At 46.5% G+C, this 23,163-nt stretch overlaps 1 protein-coding gene across 1 annotated transcript in view; it reads left to right on the top strand.

The window, feature by feature from the left end:
- Window positions 1-23,163, top strand: part of FGFR1OP2 (FGFR1 oncogene partner 2) — a 266,925-nt gene that overhangs the window by 225,536 nt on the left and 18,226 nt on the right. Inside the window, exon 5 of the mRNA XM_078674121.1 lies at window positions 7,369-7,482. Within this exon, the coding sequence (XP_078530247.1) occupies window positions 7,369-7,482 (114 nt within the window). The remainder of the gene's footprint in view (window positions 1-7,368; window positions 7,483-23,163) is intronic.

Consider the following 23,163-nt stretch of genomic DNA (forward strand, 5'->3'; position numbering starts at 1 on the left):
CGCGTTCCTCCACCGCCTCGTCTGGATGCTGGACCGCCACCTCCGTCTCCTCCGTGGGCCTGAGGGATACTTGAAGCAGAAATATCTGCACGTGCATGGTATGGTTCCGTCACGGCTGCAGAGGGTCAGGGGGCCGGCGTGGCCTCACCGGCGCGTGGGGAAAGGGCAAGTCCCTATTTGGGCGCCATTATGTGGTAAATAAATAAATAATACCTCTATTTTTGAATGGATAAATGAATAACAGATAGCTCAATAAATAAGAGTCAAGATTCGAGGTAGTAGGAGTTTTGCAGGTTTAATACAGCATAAGGACAGGAACAGGACAACCTGCACAGGAATAGGATGGCAGCGCTGCCGGGGGCAGAATCGGGATCGGCGTAACATTTAATAACAGTGCACGCTCATATATACTAAAACAGTTGCATTACAATACATACGATAGGCGGAGCAGTGGGTGTGGTCAATAGCAGTCGCGAAAGATAAGGGTGAAAGTAGGTGTAACAGAGGCGTATACATAGACATGTGATGCAAACGTAATAGAATATGTCATAAATGGGGCGGAAACATGGAGGGGGCTACCTAAGGAGCCGGGACCTCTGACCTAATGGTGCGCGCAAACTGGCAATGACGTGTTACTAGAAGAAGCTGGGGGCTACGAACTCTGTGCTAGGAGCAGAGACTGAAGTCTGGAGAGTCAGGGCGACATGTACCTAAGCAGTATCTAGTATCTGATGTTTAGAGAACATGTTGATAGAATCCAAAAGTTATCGGGGTAAAGGCTAACAGACTCTAAGAATGGTGCATGCATTATTCTACATGTAGTGCGTGATGAAGAATATTAAATGACCATTAAATGCAGTATTTCTCTAACGTGGAGACGTAAAGGCTAGACAATGACGGAAACTGTTGATGCGATTCAGTAGCTTAGGAATGCAGAGAAGGAGGGCTGGACTGATAACTAGAATCATAACATACTCTTGGCAGACTCAGAGGCAGAGCCAGGCTGAGCCGGGCACTGTGAGGCAGGAAGTAAGTGAAGGGTCGAGGATACAGGTGGGGGCTGTATCGCTCCTCAGCGAGGCTTCAGGAGACAGGAGCTGAATCTGGTGTCCAGGCCCTTTTGAGGCCTAGAAACGGGGACTTTACAATGGAATAACGTGCATACTGAGAAACGTGGCAACGTAGCTTTACATAGGCCGGATATTCGTAGTAGTCACGAGAACTGGAAACTGACATACTAGAGGCGGATACAACTGTAATTGCGTCATTAATCGAACATAGGGAATACATATGCATATTAATCATGCACACATAACATATGATGGAGGACGCGTAGGGACACAGAACATGGCAAAATTTACTTTTCCACACTAGTCACAACATTATTAGACTCGACCGAGCTAATACATTGGGTGGTGGCATTGCCTGCATCTTCCACAACTCTCTCTCAGCAAAACAGTTCCCATCTGCCAATCTCTCCTCCTGCGAATACCTCTGCATAGATATCACCTGCACTCTCAAAACCCTTATGCAGCCTTCACATCTTCTACCACCCCCCTGGTGATAACCTCCTTCTAGTCAAACAGGTTATGGAAATCATCTCCTCCAACCTCGACAGACACTCCCCCCAGATCTACCTTGGGGACTTTAATCTCCATTGGAAGGACCCACACGATCAGGCTGTCACAACCTTCAAAAATGTCATTACTGACATGCCTCGAACCCAATTCTGCGACAACCCCTACCCACAACTTAGGCTCGAAACTTGAACTCATCATCTCCAACCATAGTTCCATTCAACTCGAATCCATTCTCCCCTGTGACTGGTCTGACCATCATTTTATCAACTTCCTGATAATTGAAAGCTGGAACAACAAACCGGGCGAACCACTCAAACTTAAACAGTGGAAAAGACCACTCCACATCACAAGCATTATTGAGCTCATAGAACGCGGCAATCTCTCCCTTCCCCCGCCCTCCAACATGATTGACGCGCACGACCTTACCGACCAATATAACAACACCATGCTTTCTGCCTTGAACGATACGGCTCACCTTCAAAGAATTCCCATTAAAGACCCCAAACCATGGTTCAACGACAGTCTTAATTCTGACTGATGCAGTCCTAGACCAGCTGAATGCAAGTGGAGATCCTCTCCCTCCACCGATCTTCTAAAATCTCTCAGATCACAAAGAAGTAGATACAACAAACTCATAAGAATGACCAAATCCAACTTCTTCAAACACCAACTGGACAGTGCCAAAAATCGCCCGAAATGACTTTTTGAGCTCATCAAATCTCAATCCAATAACACTTGCTACCCAATCTCAGCAGACAGCTCGCATGCAACCTAATTGCGATGTGATGGCTGAATTCTTCCTTGAAAAGACTAACAAAATCAAATCAAACCTATGGTCTGCTGTGCTCACTCTCGCGTCCCCTCCTGACGACCCTGTCTCCACTCCCCTGGCCCCGCATCAGGTCCTCTCACTCAAGAACAATGCCTCATGGAGCCATTTCACTCCCCTCAATGACATTTCCATCTGCAACATTCCCTCCACCCTTAAACCCTCCAACCACTACAATGACCCCCACACCCCCAACTTCTTCAAAGAAATGATTGGCTCACTTGCGCCACTCTGGTCCAAAATAATCAACGCCTCACTTCTTCAAGGTAAGATACTGGACTGCTTGAAGGCGGGCCTGGTGCTCCCTATTCTTAAAAAACCCTTGGCTGACCCTGATGACCTGAACAACTACCGACCAATCACAAACATTCCAACCCTGGCAAAACTTCTGGAGAAATGTGTTCATGAACAACTTCGCAAACACATTGAGCAATTCCAGTTTCTCGGCCTACTCCAATCGGGTTTCCGCAGTGGCCACAGTAACGAAACGGCCATCACTCACATCGTTGACGACGCCCTCACTTTTCTCGACCAAAATGAAACTTGCCTTTTAATTCTGCTCGATCTCTCATCGGCTTTTGACACTGTCAAACACGACAATCTCCTTTTCCTACTGGAACGCAGAATGGGGCCCTCTGGCACGGTCCTTAAATGGTTTGCATCGTTCCTCGACAACAAAACCCAAAGAGTCAAATCCAACCAATCTCTCTCCAACCAGAGTCCCTGCACATTGGGTGCCCCCCAAGAATCCTCACTCTCCCCCACCCTCTTCAACCTCTTCCTTGAACCTCTGACTGTAATTCTTAAATCCTCCAACTTCCAATATCACATGTATGCTGACGACACCCAACTGTATATGAAAATCTCTTCCCCCGATAACATCATATCGCTCAATGGAACCCTTTGCAAAACCCTCAACTGGCTTACTTCCAACCACCTCAAATTAAACGCCCTCAAGACGGAATTCCTCCTTATTTCACCCGCTAGACAATCCCCATTGTGCTACAATCTCTTTGTAACCTCACCGCCCTCAACTGCATTCCTCACTTTGTGGACTCTACTAAATCTCTGGGAGTGGTGCTTGACAAAAACCTAAACATGCAAGGCCACATCAGATCATCGACCAAAGGAGCGAACTAAGAAAACTCAAACCATTCCTTCCACTTGATGACTTTCAAGCGCGAGTACAAGCACTGGTCATCTCCAGGCTAGAATACGGCAGTGCCACTCTCTGCAGTCTGCCGAAACTCAGTCTAGCTCCCATCAGAGCCTCTCATAATGCTGCCACTAGACTCATCACGGGCTCTAAGAAGACCAATCACATCTCACCAGCCTTGAAATCGCTCAACTGGCTTCCCTTTGAAGCTAGGATACAATTAAAGATTGCATGTATGACCCATAGAGCACTACACTTCAACACCCCGCTCTACCTAACAAGCTTGAGTTATCTGGTGGCTCCAGGTCCACAAGGATCTCAGGCACTTTGCTGCTCAAGCCCAAGAAATTGAATAAGGTTAAAACCTACAATCGTTCTTTCTCTGCCATCGCCCCGATAATCTGGAACTCCCTTCCAGTTGACACAGGACTGATTCCCTCTACCTTTGCCTCAAAAAGGAAGTCAAATCTCTACTACTGCGAACAATGTGCTGATCTTGATGCTATGCTCCTACTGACTATAAATGACTGTTTTTATCTGATTTGCTCTTGTTGTATATTGCCCTACTTGTCTCCTTCACTTCCTAAACCTATGTAAAGCGCTCTGATACCCACCTGGGTCCTGTTCGCTCTATAAAAAACTTTAAATAAATAAATATGGTCAGTAAATTCCTAAAGTTAGTTACACATGCTGTGGCACTTTTTTTAATGGCATCGTAAGGTTGATGGCAAACAAAAAACACCATATGAATGATCTAATTTTGTCAAAGCTTTTGTTACCAGAGTGTGCTACCTTCTGATAATCATTTCTTAATACCGACAGCTTTAAACATTCTCACTTTTTGTCTATACGTCGAACTAAAAAGTAATCTACAGCTCTTGAAGACACTCAGTTTTGGTAGCATGAAGTTTCGAAATCATGTGAACATTGTTCTCCTTGAGTGAATTTAGTATGCTCTGCACAGCTATTGCCGTGTAGGTACACAAAACTAAATCTGCATAGATGTTAACTGAAAGTGAAACATTTGACATTTTAGCTTTAGAGCACGGTGGTATATAAATTAAACCACGAATGACAAAAATGCCTCCTTGTTTGAGGCCTTATGTGATTATAATTCTAGTTGTTGTTTGCCAACCTTGACGCTTGTATGAGTACAACAGTGACAGAAGGACTAATCAATTCCTCCTTTATGCATTTTCCCATTAGTAGCTGAGGGTGTCTAAAACTGCTCTGTAGTATACAAGGGAGCAGAATAAATTCATCAAAATCAGGGCTTTGCCGGGCATTCTTGCCATACGCCATAATAACGTTTTCCGGAATCTGATTAGTTTGTCCTCTTCAAAAACGTGATGTTGCACCCATAAAACTGAGGTAAAGAGTTTAGTTCCCGCATCTGTTTGGACTGTGAGAATTACTTAAAGGGCAGTAGTCATTCTATCTTTTTTTTTAAAATAATTAAGCGGCAGCAAACGACCTTTTCCTGACTGGCCTCACTTACCCTCTTTAATCCTGTCTGTCTGAGCAAAGGGCTGAGTGTATGTGCTTATTTGCCACGGTCAGCCTTTATTTGAATGTTTACCACTTTTTGTAGGAATTAATAAAATCTGTTTGGTTTGTATTTTCTTGAATTCTCTACATAGTGTAATATAAGGAAAATGTCCTTCCTGATTGTGGGTTCAGTATTCATCGCAAGGGAGGGGACTGTTATAGAGGGCTCCTTTAGTTACTACATTCAAAAACGTTTACCAGTTCATCTGTTTCACAGCTCGAATCATTCTTCCTATTGCTTTTCATAAAACGTACTTTTTTTGTATTTTTAAAAATAATTTACATAATCAGATTATACAACGGCAGGGTGTTGAGGGATGCAATAGATTTCACGTTTGTCGGAATTCATCTTCTTAAAGTAATGTCTCTTTTTGTTTGAGGCATGCCTCTTTTCTTTTCCAATAGATAATTTTAAATTTCCACATGCATCCTAATTAAGTTTATTCAGATGATGTGCCACTTTTTAATTCGCATGTATGACTTTAAAGAACATACCCTTGTATGTAGGGGCTTCTAATTAAGCTTTTGGTATTTTACCGAATCGTACTTCTTTCATTGGATCAAACTTACCCTTTCTCAAATTCGTAAATGTAGTTCATTCCTGTAAACATATTCTTCTTATTTACATTTTATTTATATTCATTTTATGCAGGGGTAGATATAACTTAAACCTTTCTCTTCTCTGTTCAGCGTAGCTACCTGGTTACTCTGTGACACTACGTCAGGCATGTGTAGACAGAATCTCCTGCATATAACACTTTACCTGTGCAAGCTTCACTTTACAATGTATCCTTGTTCAATTAAACAAAGATTACAAAAACAATTATATAAATGTGGTACTTTTTTAGCATTTTCCTACTATTTTCAGTAAATCATTGCTGCTTTAATATGCGATGGGGAATATCAGTTGAGGAACTTCCAGTTTGTTGTATATGTGTTATGTAGACTGTAAGAAAGCAACTCAAGAATGTTCAGATGTATTGCTTATCACTATCAAAGGAGAGAGAGAGAGGACTAGGTAACTAGTCCGTATCCCCGGGGTTTTATATGTGAGATCAAAAAGGACTAGCCTATTTGTGAATGCACATAGACTCAAGACTGTAAGACAGGGTACAAACCCTTTTGTTTGTTGATTAAGCCCTCACCCACCAACCTGGTTGGTGGCATGCTTCATCATCGGGCCCACCCAGTGACACCGAGTGTGTCCCGGGTGTGCTTCGACACCTGAATACAGCGGAGCAGGCATGTTTTTGAGTGTGCAGTGTACTGACGTGAAGGTGAAAATTTAAAAGCTATACAGGGATCCCTGTACCCGAGGGTAAAATATATTTTAATAACTGGGTCACTGTTAGCATTAAAAAAGGCTGTTGGATGTTATAGGAGTGTTAATTAGGGTCTCCTACATCCAGGTGTGGTCTACACGTTTCAGCCAGGCCTTTATGATTAAAACTGGCTTTCCTCAAAACCAAAATGTGAAGGTGCAAATTACTTAAATTTAAGTGATTGTGTAATTTTGAGAAATGTGTAGCAGTCGCTAAGGTGCTTTACAGGTGTGAGGGGATTCCCTCTTAGAGTATTACTGGACATACAACAAGTATGACAAAACACACATACAAGGGAGAGTCTTAGTATGGTAACGTATTCACAAAACAGTTTGATTGCCGATATCTATTGTGCTGTGTAGACGATAAATAAGCGGCAAATGGCGTAGCCTATTGGTGGTATGGCTAGGGTGAAGGTTATCATATGTACACAAAGTTTTGTGGTGGGCTAAGCATCGTAAGCGCATCAGCACAAAAAAACGGTGGTAAGTGCATGAAAGGAAGATTATCCTCACGTTGGCTTGTTGCCAAAATTGCCCCATGGAGTAGTCCGGCAGAGCAATGGACCCTGAAGATAAAGGGGCCTCAGGGGGTTAGGGACCTGTGGCAAGAGAGCTTACTGAGGCGCTCGGTTTACTCACAAAACGTTCGGTCAGTGTCTGCGTTGAACCTCTAGTCGTCTCTGCGGCCTCCGTAAGACCGTCCTGGGCCGTGTTTGTGCCTTAGATGCAGACTGCATCATTCGGATCACAGGGGTTTGTTCCCTGTCTTACAGTCTGGAGTCTATGTAAATTCACAAATAGGGTAGTCCTTTTTGATCTCACAGATGTATTGCTTAACACCCCATTTATTTTGCTTGTACAGTGATTGGAACGTGAGCACTAGTTTTGACGTCCATTTCATAATTGTCCATTTTTTGTGCGGTTTGTTAAGGAAATGCAGCTGCATGTTGAGAAGATAAACGAAATGACGGCAGTGATGAGGCGAGCCATTGAGATTGATGAAAAACAAGATTGTAAAGAACTGGAACGAATATCCCAGCTTGAAGTAAGCACATTTTCATATATACTTTTCTCCTGAAAAAAAGCATATCCAATGCACTACCCTATCTCTCATCCTGTGCCTCTATCAATATATTTATTCTAAATATACTTACTTTTTTATGTATCTATATACTTTTAATGTACTTATGGATCTATATACTTATCTCTTTCTTTTAATTTAGCATTTCCAATGCACTAGCCTATTTCTCAGCCTATACTTCACTCAATATATCTTCTAGCCCAACCTTCTGACTCCTCTCAAACTTCTTTCTACTACTCCTTCTAATGCACTACCCTATCTCACATCCTATAGATCTATCAATATATCCTCTACATCCACTCTCTCATTTATCCCAAACCCCATACCACTACTATGATCGCCAAAATAACCTTTTCTAGACTCTCTCCTGCTCTACCCCTCCTTGCATCATCTGACACCTCTTTTTACTACACCTATCCCCTAAAACAAACATTTCTAAACTCTCCCCTCTGACTCCTTCCCTCCAAAACTCCTTTTTACTCATCCAAAAGCCTCTTCCTACTACTAATGACCATAAAAAAAAAATCTTTCACTCTTTTATCCCTCCACTATCCTTTTTCAATAACAATTAACAGACTAACATGTTTCACTTCTCAAATTCCATATTCATCATCATTCAATCTTTATTTCGGCCATTGGCCATCAAAGATATACAATAAAACATATAGAAATCACTATAAAATCAACATGCATAGTCAATCAATGCATACTTATACAATATAAAACCTTGGAATTACGTGCTAATAAAATTACATTTAAAACTGTGGACCTTGACATTAGGAGGGGGCCTGCGTCTTCAAAATACGGGTGCGAGTGTGCCAGACATTAGTAAGAAACTTTGCTATTACAAACACAGTTAGGCTTGAAGCATCGGTTTTTAAAATTCTATACATTGGGAGGTACTCCCTACAACCCAGGTTTCTAATCAATGGTAGGAGCCAATATTTCCTCGCTGCCTTATACACTGGGCAAAACAGGACCACGTGTAGATCGCTTTCCTCCGCACCTGCGCAGGCCGGACACTGCTTTGTGGAAGGGGGTACTGACCAGGAGCTGGTAAAAGATCGTAGGGGCAGTGTGCCATATCTCCATTGGAGAAACAGCTTCCTGGCCAGCACAGGGGAAATATCATCTAAGACCCTCTCCAGCCTGTACGAATCCTTGCTTTGCACAAATACAGAGGTTAGTGACCCTTCACCCTGGCTGACTAGGGCCATGGCTAATTTTTGTTCATGATAAGCAATGGCCAGAGCTCTCTTTGAGATGTTTAATGAGGCATTAGCGGGGTTGGACCAAAGGTCAGGAAACCCCAGGATCATACAGGATTTCTGGATATATTTTAACCAGGGAATCAATAGCGCTTTCGGATGGGTTAATAGCTCCATCAATTCCGCCCTATAGGCAAGAAGTTCTTCGCTACTCCACAGCCTTCGCCAGAAGGCTATGGGTCTCAACCCTAGTTCGTCAGCTATTGGTCGCAGACCCAGATCTAGCCTCAGGGGGAGGAGTGGGGTGCTGGCCGGAAGTGCAACTATCTGCCTGATGAAATTATTCTCAGTTAAGGACAAACTGCGGCAAGATGTATGTCCCCACAGTTCCGCACCATACATGGTAGCACCCCTGGCCTGTGCTTTATAGATCTGGATGAGCGGCCCCAACGGACGGTATGTGGAGCCGTTCATCATCCGCGTGATACCCCCTGTGGTCTGTACCAATTTGAGGTTGGCCCTGCTCTGATGTGATCCCCAAGACATAGTTTCATTGAGAGTTATACCAAGATATTCAAAGGTGGAGACTCTCTCGAGCCGTGAGGCTCCCAATAATGGATTCGGCCGCAGTTTTTGCCTTGGGTTCAGGACCATAAACTTGGTTTTAGCCGTGTTAATTTCCAAGCCCCTGTCAGTGCAAAAGGACACGAATGAATCGAGGATCCTCTGTATCCCCATTGGGGTTTTGGACAGCAGCAGGGTGTGTTCTGCAAACATGATTGCAGGCACCCTGCTGCCGTTCAATTTGGGGGCGTCAGTATATTCGGTGGCATTTAGATGGGCCATTACCCCGTTGACAAAGAGGCAGAACAGGGTTGGTGCCAGCACACAGCCCTGCCTAACCCCTCGGTCAACGGGGAATCTATCCGTCAGTGCCCCGGACCTCCCGCACCTCACTCGAGCATAGTTGTTGTGGTGTAATCTCTGCAAGATTATCAGGATATCCGGTGGAACGCACATCTCAGCCAAAACGCTCCAAAGTTTCCCTCTGGGCACCAGGTCGAAGGCGGCCCGCAGATCCACAAAAATTGTGTATAGGCTGCCGCCCTCGAATATCGCTGCCCTCCAGTAAATAATATTCAATCGAAAAACCTGGTCCACTGTGGAGACTCCCTTTCTAAATCCCGCCTGGTACGGGCTAAGAACACCCAGCTCTTCTGCCCAATCCTGAAGCCAGTTCAACAATACCCTACCAAACAGCTTCTGCGACACATCGATTAGACTGATTGGTCTGTAGTTGGCTGGAAGAAGAGGCGAGCCCTTTTTGAATATGGGGACCACCTCCGCCCCCAGCCAAGTACTGGGGATTTCCATGCCGCTGAGAACTCCATTGAACAGGGTGGCAAGGTAGGGGGCCCAAATGTTGGGCTCCTGCTTGAAGAGGTCCCCAGGTAGTTCCATATTCAACTATACTAATATCTTGCCCAAATAACTGAATAACATATCTACTACTCAAATTACTTCATATTTATACCATACTAATTTTCAACACTAATCCTTTATGGGTTCCGGAGTGGCGTGCTGCTCGCCAGAAAAGCGCTTCAAAGCCCATCAGGGGTAACAAGTGCTATATGAATGCAAATCTTTCTTCCCCTTTTATCCATCCTTCTCACTCCAAGTAACAGACTAATATCCACCACTGAAATTACCTCATATTTCACCATAATAATTCACCACTAATCCTCTATAGGCTCCCTGAATAGCATGCGTCAACAAGCGAGCGAGCGATAAATACAAACCTTTGTCCTACTCTATCCTTCTGCTATCATTCCAAATCCAAATGACTGATTAACCTATCCACCACTTAAAATGTACTTGCATGTTTCACTATACTAATTCAACACTAATCCTCTGTGGGTCCCAGAGTAGCGTGCTACCCGCCGAAAAAGCGCTTCGACGCCTCGTCAGGGGTAGTAAGCGCTATATAAATGCAATTACAATACAATACAATACAATACAATATACAGATCACTGTTGCTAGTTCATCATCAAAACATACCATTGCAAAACAATATTCTGTGCAAAAGATATGTTGATCACAGAATACATTCTAAAATGTTATTTCTAAAAGTATTTTTAGCAGAAAATGTGGCTATAAGGGACCGCATTATATGGTTTTTTTTCCAACCCACCTATGGTCTTTGTTGATAGAGATTTCAATACTGTACCCCATATCTTCTGATTGAAGACCATGATCAACAATTAGTCGGTCCATATCAGGGGACCTAGCGCCAGGGAGCTCAACATTCATACAGTAGTTCTCCAGGAATAAACTTAGTATTCTTTAAAGCTCTTCAACTTAAGTTCACTGCTAGCCCTTTAGTGACAGATTTGCATAATCCCACCATGACGACATTATTTTGTCCAGCCTCTTTTAAAGCCTCTCCCATTTATCAGTCCCCAAAAGGACACCACAGGAAAGAATCTCTCCTGCATGCTTTCCAATACAATCCGAGCTACCAGTCCTTCTAGATAGATAAACATAGCCATGTGGGGCAGTTTTTAGGATTATAGCCTAAGGCTCAGGGAGAGAATTTTCTGAACGTTGTAAAAAGATAGTATGATCACTTCAAATCGAATCATTACTACCTTAGTAGAAGTGGCAATTAGGAGACTCATGATTACGGTCATGGCTTTGTTATGAGGTAGGTTTTGTTGCTAACATCTCACCACTAACACTACTAACCACTAGAAAAGCATGAATTTACAATTTGCAGGCTGAGCCTTTTTTTCAAACCACGCTCACGCTGAACTATAAAAGATTAAGATTGACACAGAAACTCTCATGCTCATTGGCCTGTAAAAGAAAAAGGCCTTTTCCAGTTTGAGTTACACACCACACTGCAAAAGACAAAACTCCAGCAGTAAAACAAGAGCCTTCAACAGGGCAAGAAGTACTACAGGGATCATGGAGGCTAGAAACTGTCTGCCACCTTGGGAAAGGATCTCACTCTGCCCATCTCTCACTCTATCTTCACCTATGAGCACCTTGGTTTGCAGAAGTATAATATCTCATATTTTAGTGTGGCAGAGCACAATGAGACAAATGGCTTCCAGGCATCGTAAAAAATGAATGCAGACTCCACTTCCAAAGTTCTGAGCCCAACATTCCACCCAGTCCGTACTCTTGCACCTACTGGTGGCAGAGGTTCAATTGCTTTCTTAGGAAAATTGTATAGAGAATGCCTTTTTAATTGCCCAATTAGCTGTCGCTAGGAGCCAAAAGAAAGAATAAACACCCCTGGTACAAGGAATAGATATTGGGGGTGGCTAGGAGGAACGTATCTACCTATATGCGGATGACGTCCTGTTCTACGCGCATAGACCACGCCACACAATCCACAGACGTATCCATATTTTTAGAACCTTTTGGTAATTATTCTGGCTATCAAATAAATTGGGATAAATCATTAGTTTTTCCTTTAGCAAGCCAAAAACTACACCTTAAGTCTGCATGTGCAGCTCTGGAGCAACAAGAGGAATTTAAATACTTGGGAATCTGGGTCACTAAGTTGGCAGAGAGGTTTCTAGAACTGAATCTGTATCCTCAGCTTGAGAGATTACGTAGTGATGTGGCAAACTGGCATAAGTTACTGGTCTCTCTCATGAGACGGGCTGTCTTGTTTAAAATAATGGCCCTCCCAGGATTGCTACACGTACTCCAGAATACTCCATATCCGGTCCCAACCGCAGTCTTTCGAACAATTGATGCAGAAATACGCACCCTGATGTGGGCGGGAGCAAGCCCCTGAATTGCACTGCGTTCGATGCAGCGGGGAGTGTATGAGGGGGGACTGGCGGTACCTGACGTCAGGAGTTACTACTTGGCATCTCAGCTTGTAAATGTGAACAACCGGGTATTTGCAGCTGTACATGGAACCAGCCTATAGGGCAGACCGCTACACACTGTGACCCCGGGGATATCCTGCGGCACTGTATAGGGGAGGATGCCAGTTGCATCTCCTGGCACATACGAGGACGGTGATCCAGGCATGGCGGGTGGTCACAAAACTACTGGGGTTGGAATCCAAACTGACGTGCCAATCCCCATTATGGGATTGTGATCAATTGGGGGAGGTGGGCTGCCTAGTGGGCTTCCGTAGATGGAGCCTCATCCAAATCGACAAGCTCGGGACGTCTGGCAGAATGGGAAAATGAGTACATTTGAAAACCTGCACACAGAATATAAGCTGGCAGAGGGGGAGCGATTCCAGTATTTACAGCTGAGGTACGCCCTGAGGTGCCATGTGACGGAGGGAGAGCCGTTGCCTGACTATTCCCCACTGGAGGATAACTTACTGATGGAGCCACTAGTGGGCAAGGCTGTTTCACTTATATATCGTAAGATCATGAATAACCTATCAGATCCACTGGGCACCTTGAGGGAGGCATGGGAGACAGACTTGAGACTATTGGAAGATGACTGCTGGGCGGAGGCCATACAGAGCCCTTGGGATAATTTCATACACGCAAGATTTAGATTAGTTCAACTTCGGATTCTACACAGGTCCTACATTGCCTGAAAGCTGCTGCAAAAATTGGGCCTCTGCGACTCCAGTCAATATGCTAGCGGTTGAGGGGAGGTGGGCACCTTTTTCCACATCCTCTGGGTCTGTCCCTCGATTCGGAAGTACTGGGAGGGGGTGTCCCGGGATATGGCAGCAGTGGTGGGTATGCAGGTTCCAGTTGAGGCACGATGGCACTTGCTGGGTGTAACAGGAGAATTAACCTGGTCCAAGCATACTACAAAATGGCATGCGCTGGCCTCTGGAGTTGCAAAGAGGAATATAGCGAGAGCATTGGGTGCGGCTGAGTCGCCAAGGGTAGGGGCCTGGAAACAAGACCTAGACTGGTGTCAGCAGGCTGAAAAGTGGTTTATAAGAGTAGAGGATGCCACAAAAAATGGTAGAAAGTCTGGACCCTGTGGAAAAAATATGCAAGTTAATAAACACTGGAGCCAGGCAATTGTTAAAAATTGAAGGGACTGCTGCTTAAGATGATTGGCTACGAATCGTGAGATCTGATTGTTTGTAATCGTACTGCTTTTTAAACTAACAGGATGCCCTATTTCAGCTTGTATTGACAATGTATATTAATGTGTACTAAGCAACTGGTTAATAAAAAGAATAAAAAAATTAAAATAAGAAAGAATAAACATATGCTGTCTAGACTCTGCGTTCCATAACAGATACAGGAGTAAATGCCTCTTGTATATTTGATCAAATGCAAAGCCATTGAAAGCAGTGGTTTCAGAGTTCCTTATGGTCCAGTATCAAAGACACATACATACCGTTAGTCACAAATTGATGGATTATGGCAATAGTGGAAAACTGGTGAAATAGAATACTAACAAGTGCTTCAAAAGAGAAATCCAAATACTGTTGGGATGCTAAGGAACAGAATTTTCTCTTAGTTAAGTGGGAAGCTAAGCCCCAGCATGGTCCATCTCGTTTGTTTTGCTTATTCTGATCCCCCAAGGTGCCTGGACCCTCCCACCAGCTGCCCCACCTTCCCACCAGCTATACCACCTTCCCACCAGCTATCCCACCCGCCCACCATCCACAATTGCTCTCCCACCCTTCACCCGTTGCCCCACCCTCCCACTAGCTGCTCACTTCCCACCAGCTGCTCCACCCCAACCCATTGAACCCACCCTCTTTCTGTAACACTAAAGGCATGTGGCCAAAGAGTGAGGGTTGAGTCAGTGAAAATGAACAGTTATTGCTGATGAAGTCAGATGTTGGTTACATTGTTAATCTGAAAGAGACAGTCAGTTACAGATTCCTCACCTTAGAATTTCCCCCAGGGGTCAGACTTGATATGGTGATATCTCTTTAGCAGTATCCCTGCGCGTCATTGGTGGCGTCGGTCGACTCTACGTCTATCGTCGGCATCGTGGTTGCCAGGAATACCTCGCTGTGCCTACTTAGATGCCGCCCCTGCACGCAGACGTCAGTTCTTTTTCCACGTCCGCCTAGGACAGATCTGTAGAGAGCTATCCCTTAGCTTCTTTTTGGCTAAACATTTTGGGACTTTTGTCGACTTCTTTTTTGAGTCCTTAGAGGCCTGGTGCATGCGGGTTGTCCCTTCGTCAAACCGGCTTCAAGCCCTGTGGCGCCTGTCACAAGATGATGTCTGTGATGGACCGCACCTCATGTACCTGTGGTGTCAGGAGCGCGACCACGACCCAAAGTCGTGCTCTGACTGCCGGGCCATGGCACCTAAAACTTTGCGGGAGCGGTCCCGAAAGTTGCTGGAGCACCAGTGGTCGGCTCCATGTCTTTCCATGTCTCGTTCAAGAGGAAGGTCTCTAGGCCCTTTGCGGAGCCTCAACTCCTCATCGCATTCCAAGTCATTGAGGTCATCGTGTAAGTCCAAACAGCTCTTCCCCTTCTCTCCGTCGGTAGGCCTACACACGTGGTATTCGGAGTGTTGACGTTCCAAGGCTCTGTCTCCGGTGCCCGATTCAGAGATGACTCCGTACCTCCCCCCATTTCCGGGAGCCGGAGTGTCCCCTGCCCAATTTCGGCAGTTTTACGACGCCTTACACCTCGTCTTTGGACAGCCTGACTCCACTGGCTAGCCTTTGGCCCCCGCGGGGTGGGTCGGGGTTCCTGGGCCTTCGATGCCCCAGCGCCGGAGGACCCCCGCGGATCCAGACCTGGATCCATATCAACGCCGGTCGATCTCACTCAACCTTCCCCAGCGCCGATCCAGACGACGACGCTCCCGGCCCCGGTCATGCCCCCATCTGGCGCCGGCCCCATCCCAGCGTTGGACTTTGATCGACGTCAGAACCGTCGCTGGAGGGTACTTTTGTTCCCCTGTTCATCCCTGGTATTCCCTATCGACCAGAGGGTGGTGATGAGGACTTGGAGGGGTCGCTGGACCCTTTAGCTGACCAGGTGGAAAAACTGGACTGGCGAGAGGACCTGGGTGACGCTAGTGGTCTGGACACTTCTCCAGTCACTGGCTACGGAGGAGGGAGTTTACTGTGTTGCGGTGATGCAGGGCTCGACAAATGTACTCGACCACTTGCAAATGCGAGTGAATTTCTTCAAGGGCGAGCCAGTTTTCAGGTCTACTTGACCTGCCTGGCGAGTAATATCTGCTGCTGCAGTGCCAGGTGCCAATTTGTGGGTCAAGTGCAATTGATGTTAGGTCGAGTAGAAAAGTCTACTTACTCGACCTGCAGGTCAAGTAAGATTTTTTAGATTTGTCGAGCCCTGTGATGAGAAGGGCAGCCAAGGGCTTTGGCCTTGAGCTCCCTTCGGTGGCAGCAAGGACTAATCTCCTGACGGAGGTGCTTCAGCCTGCAGTGTCCACTTCTGAACCCCTATTGCCGTTATATGAATCCCTCACTGACGTCCTCCTGGGCACCTGGTCCAAGACCAGCACAGGGTTCCTGTGGAGAGGACGATTGCCCGCCGCCACTGCCCAGCCCTGGGCAACCCAGTGTTCTTGACCCAACACCCTTCCCCCAAGAGCTTGTTGTTCCAAGCCTCTTCGTCAAAGGGCACATTCCCTTCTGCTCGCCCAGATTGGGAATCCAAGAAGCTGGATCATTTTGGGACGCATATGTTCTCTTCCTCCAGGTTGGCACTGCGGTCTGTGAATACCACATGCCTCTTGGGCCGATACTCCCATATTATCTGGGATACGGTTGCGCAGGTTCTGCCTCAGTGCCCGTATGGGGCCCGGGCCATTCTCTCCCAGGCAGTGGCGGATAAAAGAGACGCAGCCAAATTCACGATTAGATGTGGACTGGGTACAACTGACTCACGATTGCCACGTCGGTAGCCCTTAGTCGCTATGCCTGATTGAGGACATCGGCTTTTCGGGGGTTGTCCAGTCAACCTTGATGGACATGCCCTTTGATGGCCGTTGTATTTTTAGGAACAAAGCAGAGTCGGCACTGGAGCGCTTTAAAGATTCTCTGCGGCCAGATCTTTGCAGCCTCACTGTGCCTTCTCATCCACTCCAGTCTGCTTTTTGTCCCTTTCATAAAGGGGCACACAACCACGTCCAGCCCAGTCTGGCCACCGGCTCACGCAAGCTGCCCAGCTTCTGCGTGGCAACGTACATGGGACCTGGTCTGGGAGCCAGCGGACCGGCCAGTCCACCCTCCCGCCACAGCCTCTAAACACTCCTAGTCCAATGTTTCAGGCCCATCAACGGCCAGTGGGAGGCAGGATTCACCATCACCTCCTCCACTGGCGATCCATCACGTTGGACAGGTGGGTTTTGCAAATAGTCCGAAGGGGACACTCCCCCCCCTTCAAGACTATCCCTCCCTTCATGCCACTGTCTTTCGACCACATGTGAGAGGTTCATTTGGCGCCTCTCTGCCAGGAAGTCTCAGTTTTCTTGGCCAAGGGAGCTATAGAGAGGGTCCCTGTGCCAGAAGTAGGTCTTCTTGAGCTATTTTCTGAAGCCCAAGAAGAACAAATGCCTGCATCCTGTTCTAGACCTCAGGACCCTCAACCGCTTCTTCCGGGAGAAGTTCAAAATGCTCACGTTGGGTCAGGCCCTGTCTGCCCTCGACCCAGGAGACTGTATGGTGGTGTTGGACTTGCAGGACGCCAATTTCCATATTCCCGTCTTGCCAGCCCACAGACGCTATCTACGGTTCACAGTGGGCCACAAACCCTTTCAGTTCACTGTGCTCCCCATTGGCCTTACCGGTGCCCCTTGGATGTTACCAAAGGTGATGGCGGTGGTCGCAGCTCATCTGCACAGATCAGGGGTACAAGTCTTCCCCTATCTCGGCGACTGGCTCTTGAAGGCGGGCTCGCCCCAAGCTGTCATCTTCCACCTCCTGAATACAAGGACCTCCTGTATTTGCTGGGGTTCCCTGTCAATGTGCCAAAGTCAGACCTGGCTCCCTCTCAGATGCTTCCTTTCATCAGAGCTGTTCTGGACACACTGCAGTTTCGTGCCTGTCCTCCCGTGCAGCGAGTCCAGGATATTCGTGTTATGAAACTGATGTTTCAGCTTCTCTCCTGGATTTCGGTGAGAGACTCTGAGGCTGCTGGGCCTCATGGCCTACTGCATCCTGCTGGTGGATCATGCTTAATTGCATATGCAGGCTCTGCAGTCGCTCCTGAAGTTCCAGTGGGCGCAGCATCAGGGAATCATTCCAACTATGTTCAGAACTCAGAGGGAACTGCACAACAACTGCAGTGGTGGCTTACAAACCGAGATTAGGCCAAAGGCAGATCCCTCTCCCTTCCCTAAGCAGATCTAATGGTGATGACAAATTCGTCACTCCTGAGATGGGGCGACCGTCTGGGAGAGGCAGAGATCAGAGGTGTCTGGTCTCCGACCAACTCCAGGCTACATATTAACCTGCTGGAGCTCTGTGTGATCCGATTGGCACTGAAGGTATTCATTCCCTCTCTCAAAGGGAAAGTGGTGCAGATGTTCAGACAACACCACCGCCATGTGGTACAGAAACAAATAGGGCGGGTGGGGTCGGTGACCCTTTGTCAGGAGGCTGTTCGCCTCTGGACATAGCTGGACCATCAGTGCATGACCCTGTTGGTTCAACACCTGGCGGGTTCTCTGAATGCAAGGGCGGACAAACTCAGCCATCGGTGCTTGGTCGATCACAAATGGCGTCTTCACTCGGAAGTGGTGCAAGGTCTCTTTCAGCGGTGGGAAGAGCCTTGGTTAGATCTATTCGCCACCGAAGAGAACGCGCAATGTCAGCAGTTTTGCACGTTGGAGTTTCCGAGGCAGCACTCGCTCAGCTACGCTTTTCGTCGTGAGTGGAACTGCGGCCTCCAGTATCCCTTTCCGCCTGTACCACTTCTGCCCGAGTGCTCAAGAAGATCAAGCACGACCGGGCCCACGTTATTCTTGTGGCTCTGGACTGTGCTTGTAGAGTCTGGTACCCCGAGCTCCTGAGCATGGCCATCGATCCTCCGACCAGACTGCCCCTTCAGAAGGATCTTCTGTCACAGCAGCTGGGGCGGATCTTCACTCGAACCTGTCCAGTGTCCACCTCCTTGTTTGGAGATTGAGCGGTGACAGTTGACAGCTCTCGACCTTCCGCCCGAAGTCGGTAATGTCATCTTGGCAGCCAGGCGTCCCTCCACTAAATCGGTATATGCCTGCATATGGAATACGTTTGTGGCATGGTGCACAGCAAAGGCTGTGGATCCCCTCTCTGCCCCTCTTTTAGATGTTCTTTTCTATATACTTTCTTTGGCCCAGCAGGGCTCTGCTCTATGCACTCTCAAAGACTATCTTGCTGCTACCTCTGCCTTTCTTTGGCTACCAGATCAGTCATCCTTCTTCAAGTCTCCTATTGTAAATACATTCTTTAAGGGCATTACTCCTCTGGTTCCTCCAACTCCTTTCATAAGGCCCCAGTGGGACTTGAATCTCGTTCTTACATAGCTCATGTGTGCTCCCTTTGAGCCTCTTCATAATTGTCCTCTCAGGCTTCTAACTCTGAAAACTACCTTCCTTGTTGCCATCACCTCTGCTCGCAGGGTGAGTGAGCTTCAAGCGCTATCTTCCAAGCCCCTTTCTTTTCTGTGCATCCCAACAAAGTGGTGCTTAGGACTAGGCCTTCGTTACTACCTAAAGTGGTTACTCCTTTCAATATAGGTAAATCCATCATCTTGCCTACTTTCTTCCCACCTCCGCACCCTTCCAAGGAGGTGTAGAGACTCCACCGTCTGGACCTTAAACAGGCGCTGTCATTCTACCTTGACCGCACCAAAGACTTTCAGGTTTATGATCAACTCTTTGTTGGATATGTTGGTGCTAAGAAGGGCAGGGCTGTTCAAAAACGAACAATTATGCGATGGGTTGTGCATTGCATAAAAATCTGCTATGCCTTAGCTAAAAAAGATCCTTTAGTGGGGCTGCGTGCTCACTCTACTAGGGCTATAGCAGCAACCACTGCGTGGGCACCCGGAGTCCCACTCCTTAATATCTGCCAGGCGGCAACGTGAACATCTATGCACACGTTTACCAGACATTACTGTGTGGACAGCCAAGTCCGGAGGTGCGGCTATTTTGTCCATTCGGCCCTCCAGAACTTTCTTGTGTGAACTTAATTCACAGTCCCTCCTCCGTGGATGGTATTGCTGGGGTATCTATTCTAAGGTAAAGAATCTATAACTAACTGTCTCTTTCAGATGAATAAGTTACTTACCTTCGGTAACGATGTATCTGTAAGAGATATATGTTAGTTATAGATTCCTTACTGCCCCACCCATCCTCCCCACTCTGCAAACCGATTTTTAGGGATAGGGACTCCCTTATAGGGCCCTAGTTTTGGCACACCGGTGGTCAGTGCCATGCATGACTCTGCGCTTCTGGCGTGGAAAGTCGTGTCAGAACTGACATCGGCCCGCAGGGCCAGCGTCTAAGTAGGTACCGCGATGTCCACGACGACGGATGCGGAGTCCATCAACGCTACATACTGACGTGCAGGGGTATTGCTATAGATAAATCTCCGGATCCAGTCTGATGCCTGTGGGAAATTCTAAGGTTATGAATTTATATACCTAACATATGTCTCTTACAGATGCATTGTTAACGAAGGTAAGTAACTTATTCTTTTTGCTGGTCTTGGTTAAAGAAGACTGCTCTGAAAGTAAACCGGGCTGAAGGATTAAGAATGAGGATACTAGAAAAGGGGTGGTGAAAGAGTTTGCAAGGCCTGAAAGCTCAAATATGGTATTGGTCTTGGGAGAAAAGAGGCTGAGCAAGACTGAAGTGGTATGTTGACAGCAACAACTGTGAGGAGGTCTACGTGGATGAACGCTTCACCGTTGACAGTTCAGTAGGGTGCTGCATCATCAAAGAGCATCTCTGCCCCATCGAGCGTCTCCACACTGTCGACAGTCACTTGTACCATCGACGCTACTGCCTACGATCCCGTCGACGAAGGAGAATGAAATGTCCGTTTCAAAGACCATTCCATCTCTATTCTTCCAAATATTTCCGCTGCCTCCTACTCTTCTCCAGAATTTCCAGGAATCAGGGCAGAGGATGAGGGTCCTTATGGTCCCGCATACAGCCCTTCGCAGCTTAGGGTCAAGTGCCAGGAATCTGATGACCCTTCTGCGTATTTGGAAGGGAAATATTTCTTCTCAGACAGAGGACACCCTGGCCTGCAGCGCTTGGACACTTTTCAGGAGCATTATCCTTATTATGAGCAGAAAGATGTGGAACGTCAGCAGGAACCGTCCATTAATATTCCGATGTCTCTAGTCACATAGTTGCATCTGATGCTCCGTGACTACTACACGCGTTTCCCTGAAGCTAATGTTGCTCAAAAGCCAGCTCCTATACAGGAGGATCCTGTCGTCATCTCTGATCAGCAGGCTGCAACTGCACCACCGAAGCAGAAATCCTTCCCACCCTTGCAGATTCCTGTTCAAACTTTGGACAGAGGTGACCATTAGCTGGAAGAGGGTGAGCTGTAATTGAATTTGGATGTCCATGACGAATGGATTGACTATATGGCACTCTGACAGTGGCCGATTCTCCTCCGGCGGATATCAGCAGCTTCCATGACCTTTTAGAGCCGGGGTCAAAACGCTTTGATCTCCCCATGCCTGTCAAGCAAACAGAGTGTTCTTATACGATTTCAAGGCCACCATGCAGAGCTCCCTTAGGGCAATCCCTATTGTTGACTTCATGTGGCAGGACGGCCTTAAGCTGATGACGACTCCAGCTTCTATAATTGAAATAAAACAACCTAGGCACTTAAATGTAACGCTTGTCAAAAACAATATTATCCACAAAGAGAGGTTACAAAAGGTCCATATTCAATATTTATTAACACTGTTATTAAAATCACATATATCAAAATTCATTTAAAAAAGAAAATTACAATTCATGTTCCAAATACCAAAGACACAATAATTGGAAATACAATAAAAGAAAGGAAAATAGTTCTTAAACACAATTAATAATTGGAAAAAACAGTAAAAAGTGGCAAAGGGAAATAGATCTCTTTCCCTTTCCAATTATTGTGTCTTTGGTATTTGGAATATGAATTGTAATTTTCTTTTTTAAATGAATTTTGATATATGTGATTTTAATAAGTGTTAATAAATATTGAATATGGACCTTTTGTAACCTCTCTTTGTGGATAATATTGTTTTTGACAAGCGTTACATTTAAGTGCCTAGGTTGTTTTATTTCAATTGTTGCTTTATCCCTGTCCTAGGACTTATATTATTTGGTTCCTCAGGGGGTCCTTGATACTTATGCCAATGACTCCAGCTTCTATGCCTGCAGTTATCCCGAAATTGGGCAAAAAGTACAGGGCGCCTGAGGACTCTCCTGCTGCCTCATTGGCCATCCAAAGCCTGATTCAGTTATAATGCAGGCCGCCCAGAGAAGATGTAAGAATCCTGCATCACCATGTACTGCCCCGCCAGTCTAGGAAGGGCACAGGTTAGATAATATCGGAAAGAGATTTTCCCCGCTGGCGGCAACGGCCATCAGGGCCTCCAATGGCATGGCCATTCGCAGGAGGTATGATAGGCAGATGTGGTCGGACATCTCTCCTTTCCTAGAATTTCTACCTGAAGACAAGAAGAAAGAAGCAAGGGATATACTCTCAGAGCGGAAATCATTGATGTGGCGCTGGACATCTCTTCCACTGCCTTTAGACAGATGGCGGGTGCTGCCGTGTTGCGAAGACAGGAATGACTCAAGGCAACAACATTTCTCCCGGAAGTCTAGGCTAAGATGCTTGACATGCCTTTCGATGGTGAATACCTTTTCGGCAAGCAAGATGCTTGACATTCCTTTCGATGGTGAATACCTTTTCGGCAAGCACGTGGATGAGGCACTTCAGTCTATTAAATCAGACACGGATATGGCTAAATCCTTGGCGATTCTACAACAGAAGCAATTTTCTTCATTTCAAGGAATAGGCCAAGTTACATCTCGGCCCTAGCCCCAGCAGCGCTTTCAGCCCTACTATCAGCAGGGTTTCCGGCCGCAATATACCGCGCAGTCCTTTCTCCAGACTTCAACACCAGCTTACACGAGAGCACCAGCACACAGACGTCCCGCATCTGGAGTAAAGTCTCACTATGCAGGCAGAAGACAATGAACATTTTCAGGTACCCGTCGCCTGGATCTTCTTGTTGCGTACTTCCATATTCCCATACATCTGAAGCATCGCCGTTTTCTCCGGTTCGAGGTGGCAGGGTGCCATTACTACGGTTTTCACCAAGTGTCTGGTGCCGGTGGCAGCCTATCTCTGGCGTTCCGGGTACCAGGTTTTCCCCTACCTGGACGACTGGTTGGTCAAGGCCCCATCCTTTCAAGGCGCCAAAGTTTCCACAGGTACTTGTCTTTGACTTTTTCAGTCTCTAGGTCTCAATCTCAACAG

Source organism: Lissotriton helveticus, chromosome 1_1 (genome assembly GCF_964261635.1).
Source record: "Lissotriton helveticus chromosome 1_1, aLisHel1.1, whole genome shotgun sequence".
Lineage (NCBI taxonomy): Eukaryota > Metazoa > Chordata > Amphibia > Caudata > Salamandridae > Lissotriton > Lissotriton helveticus.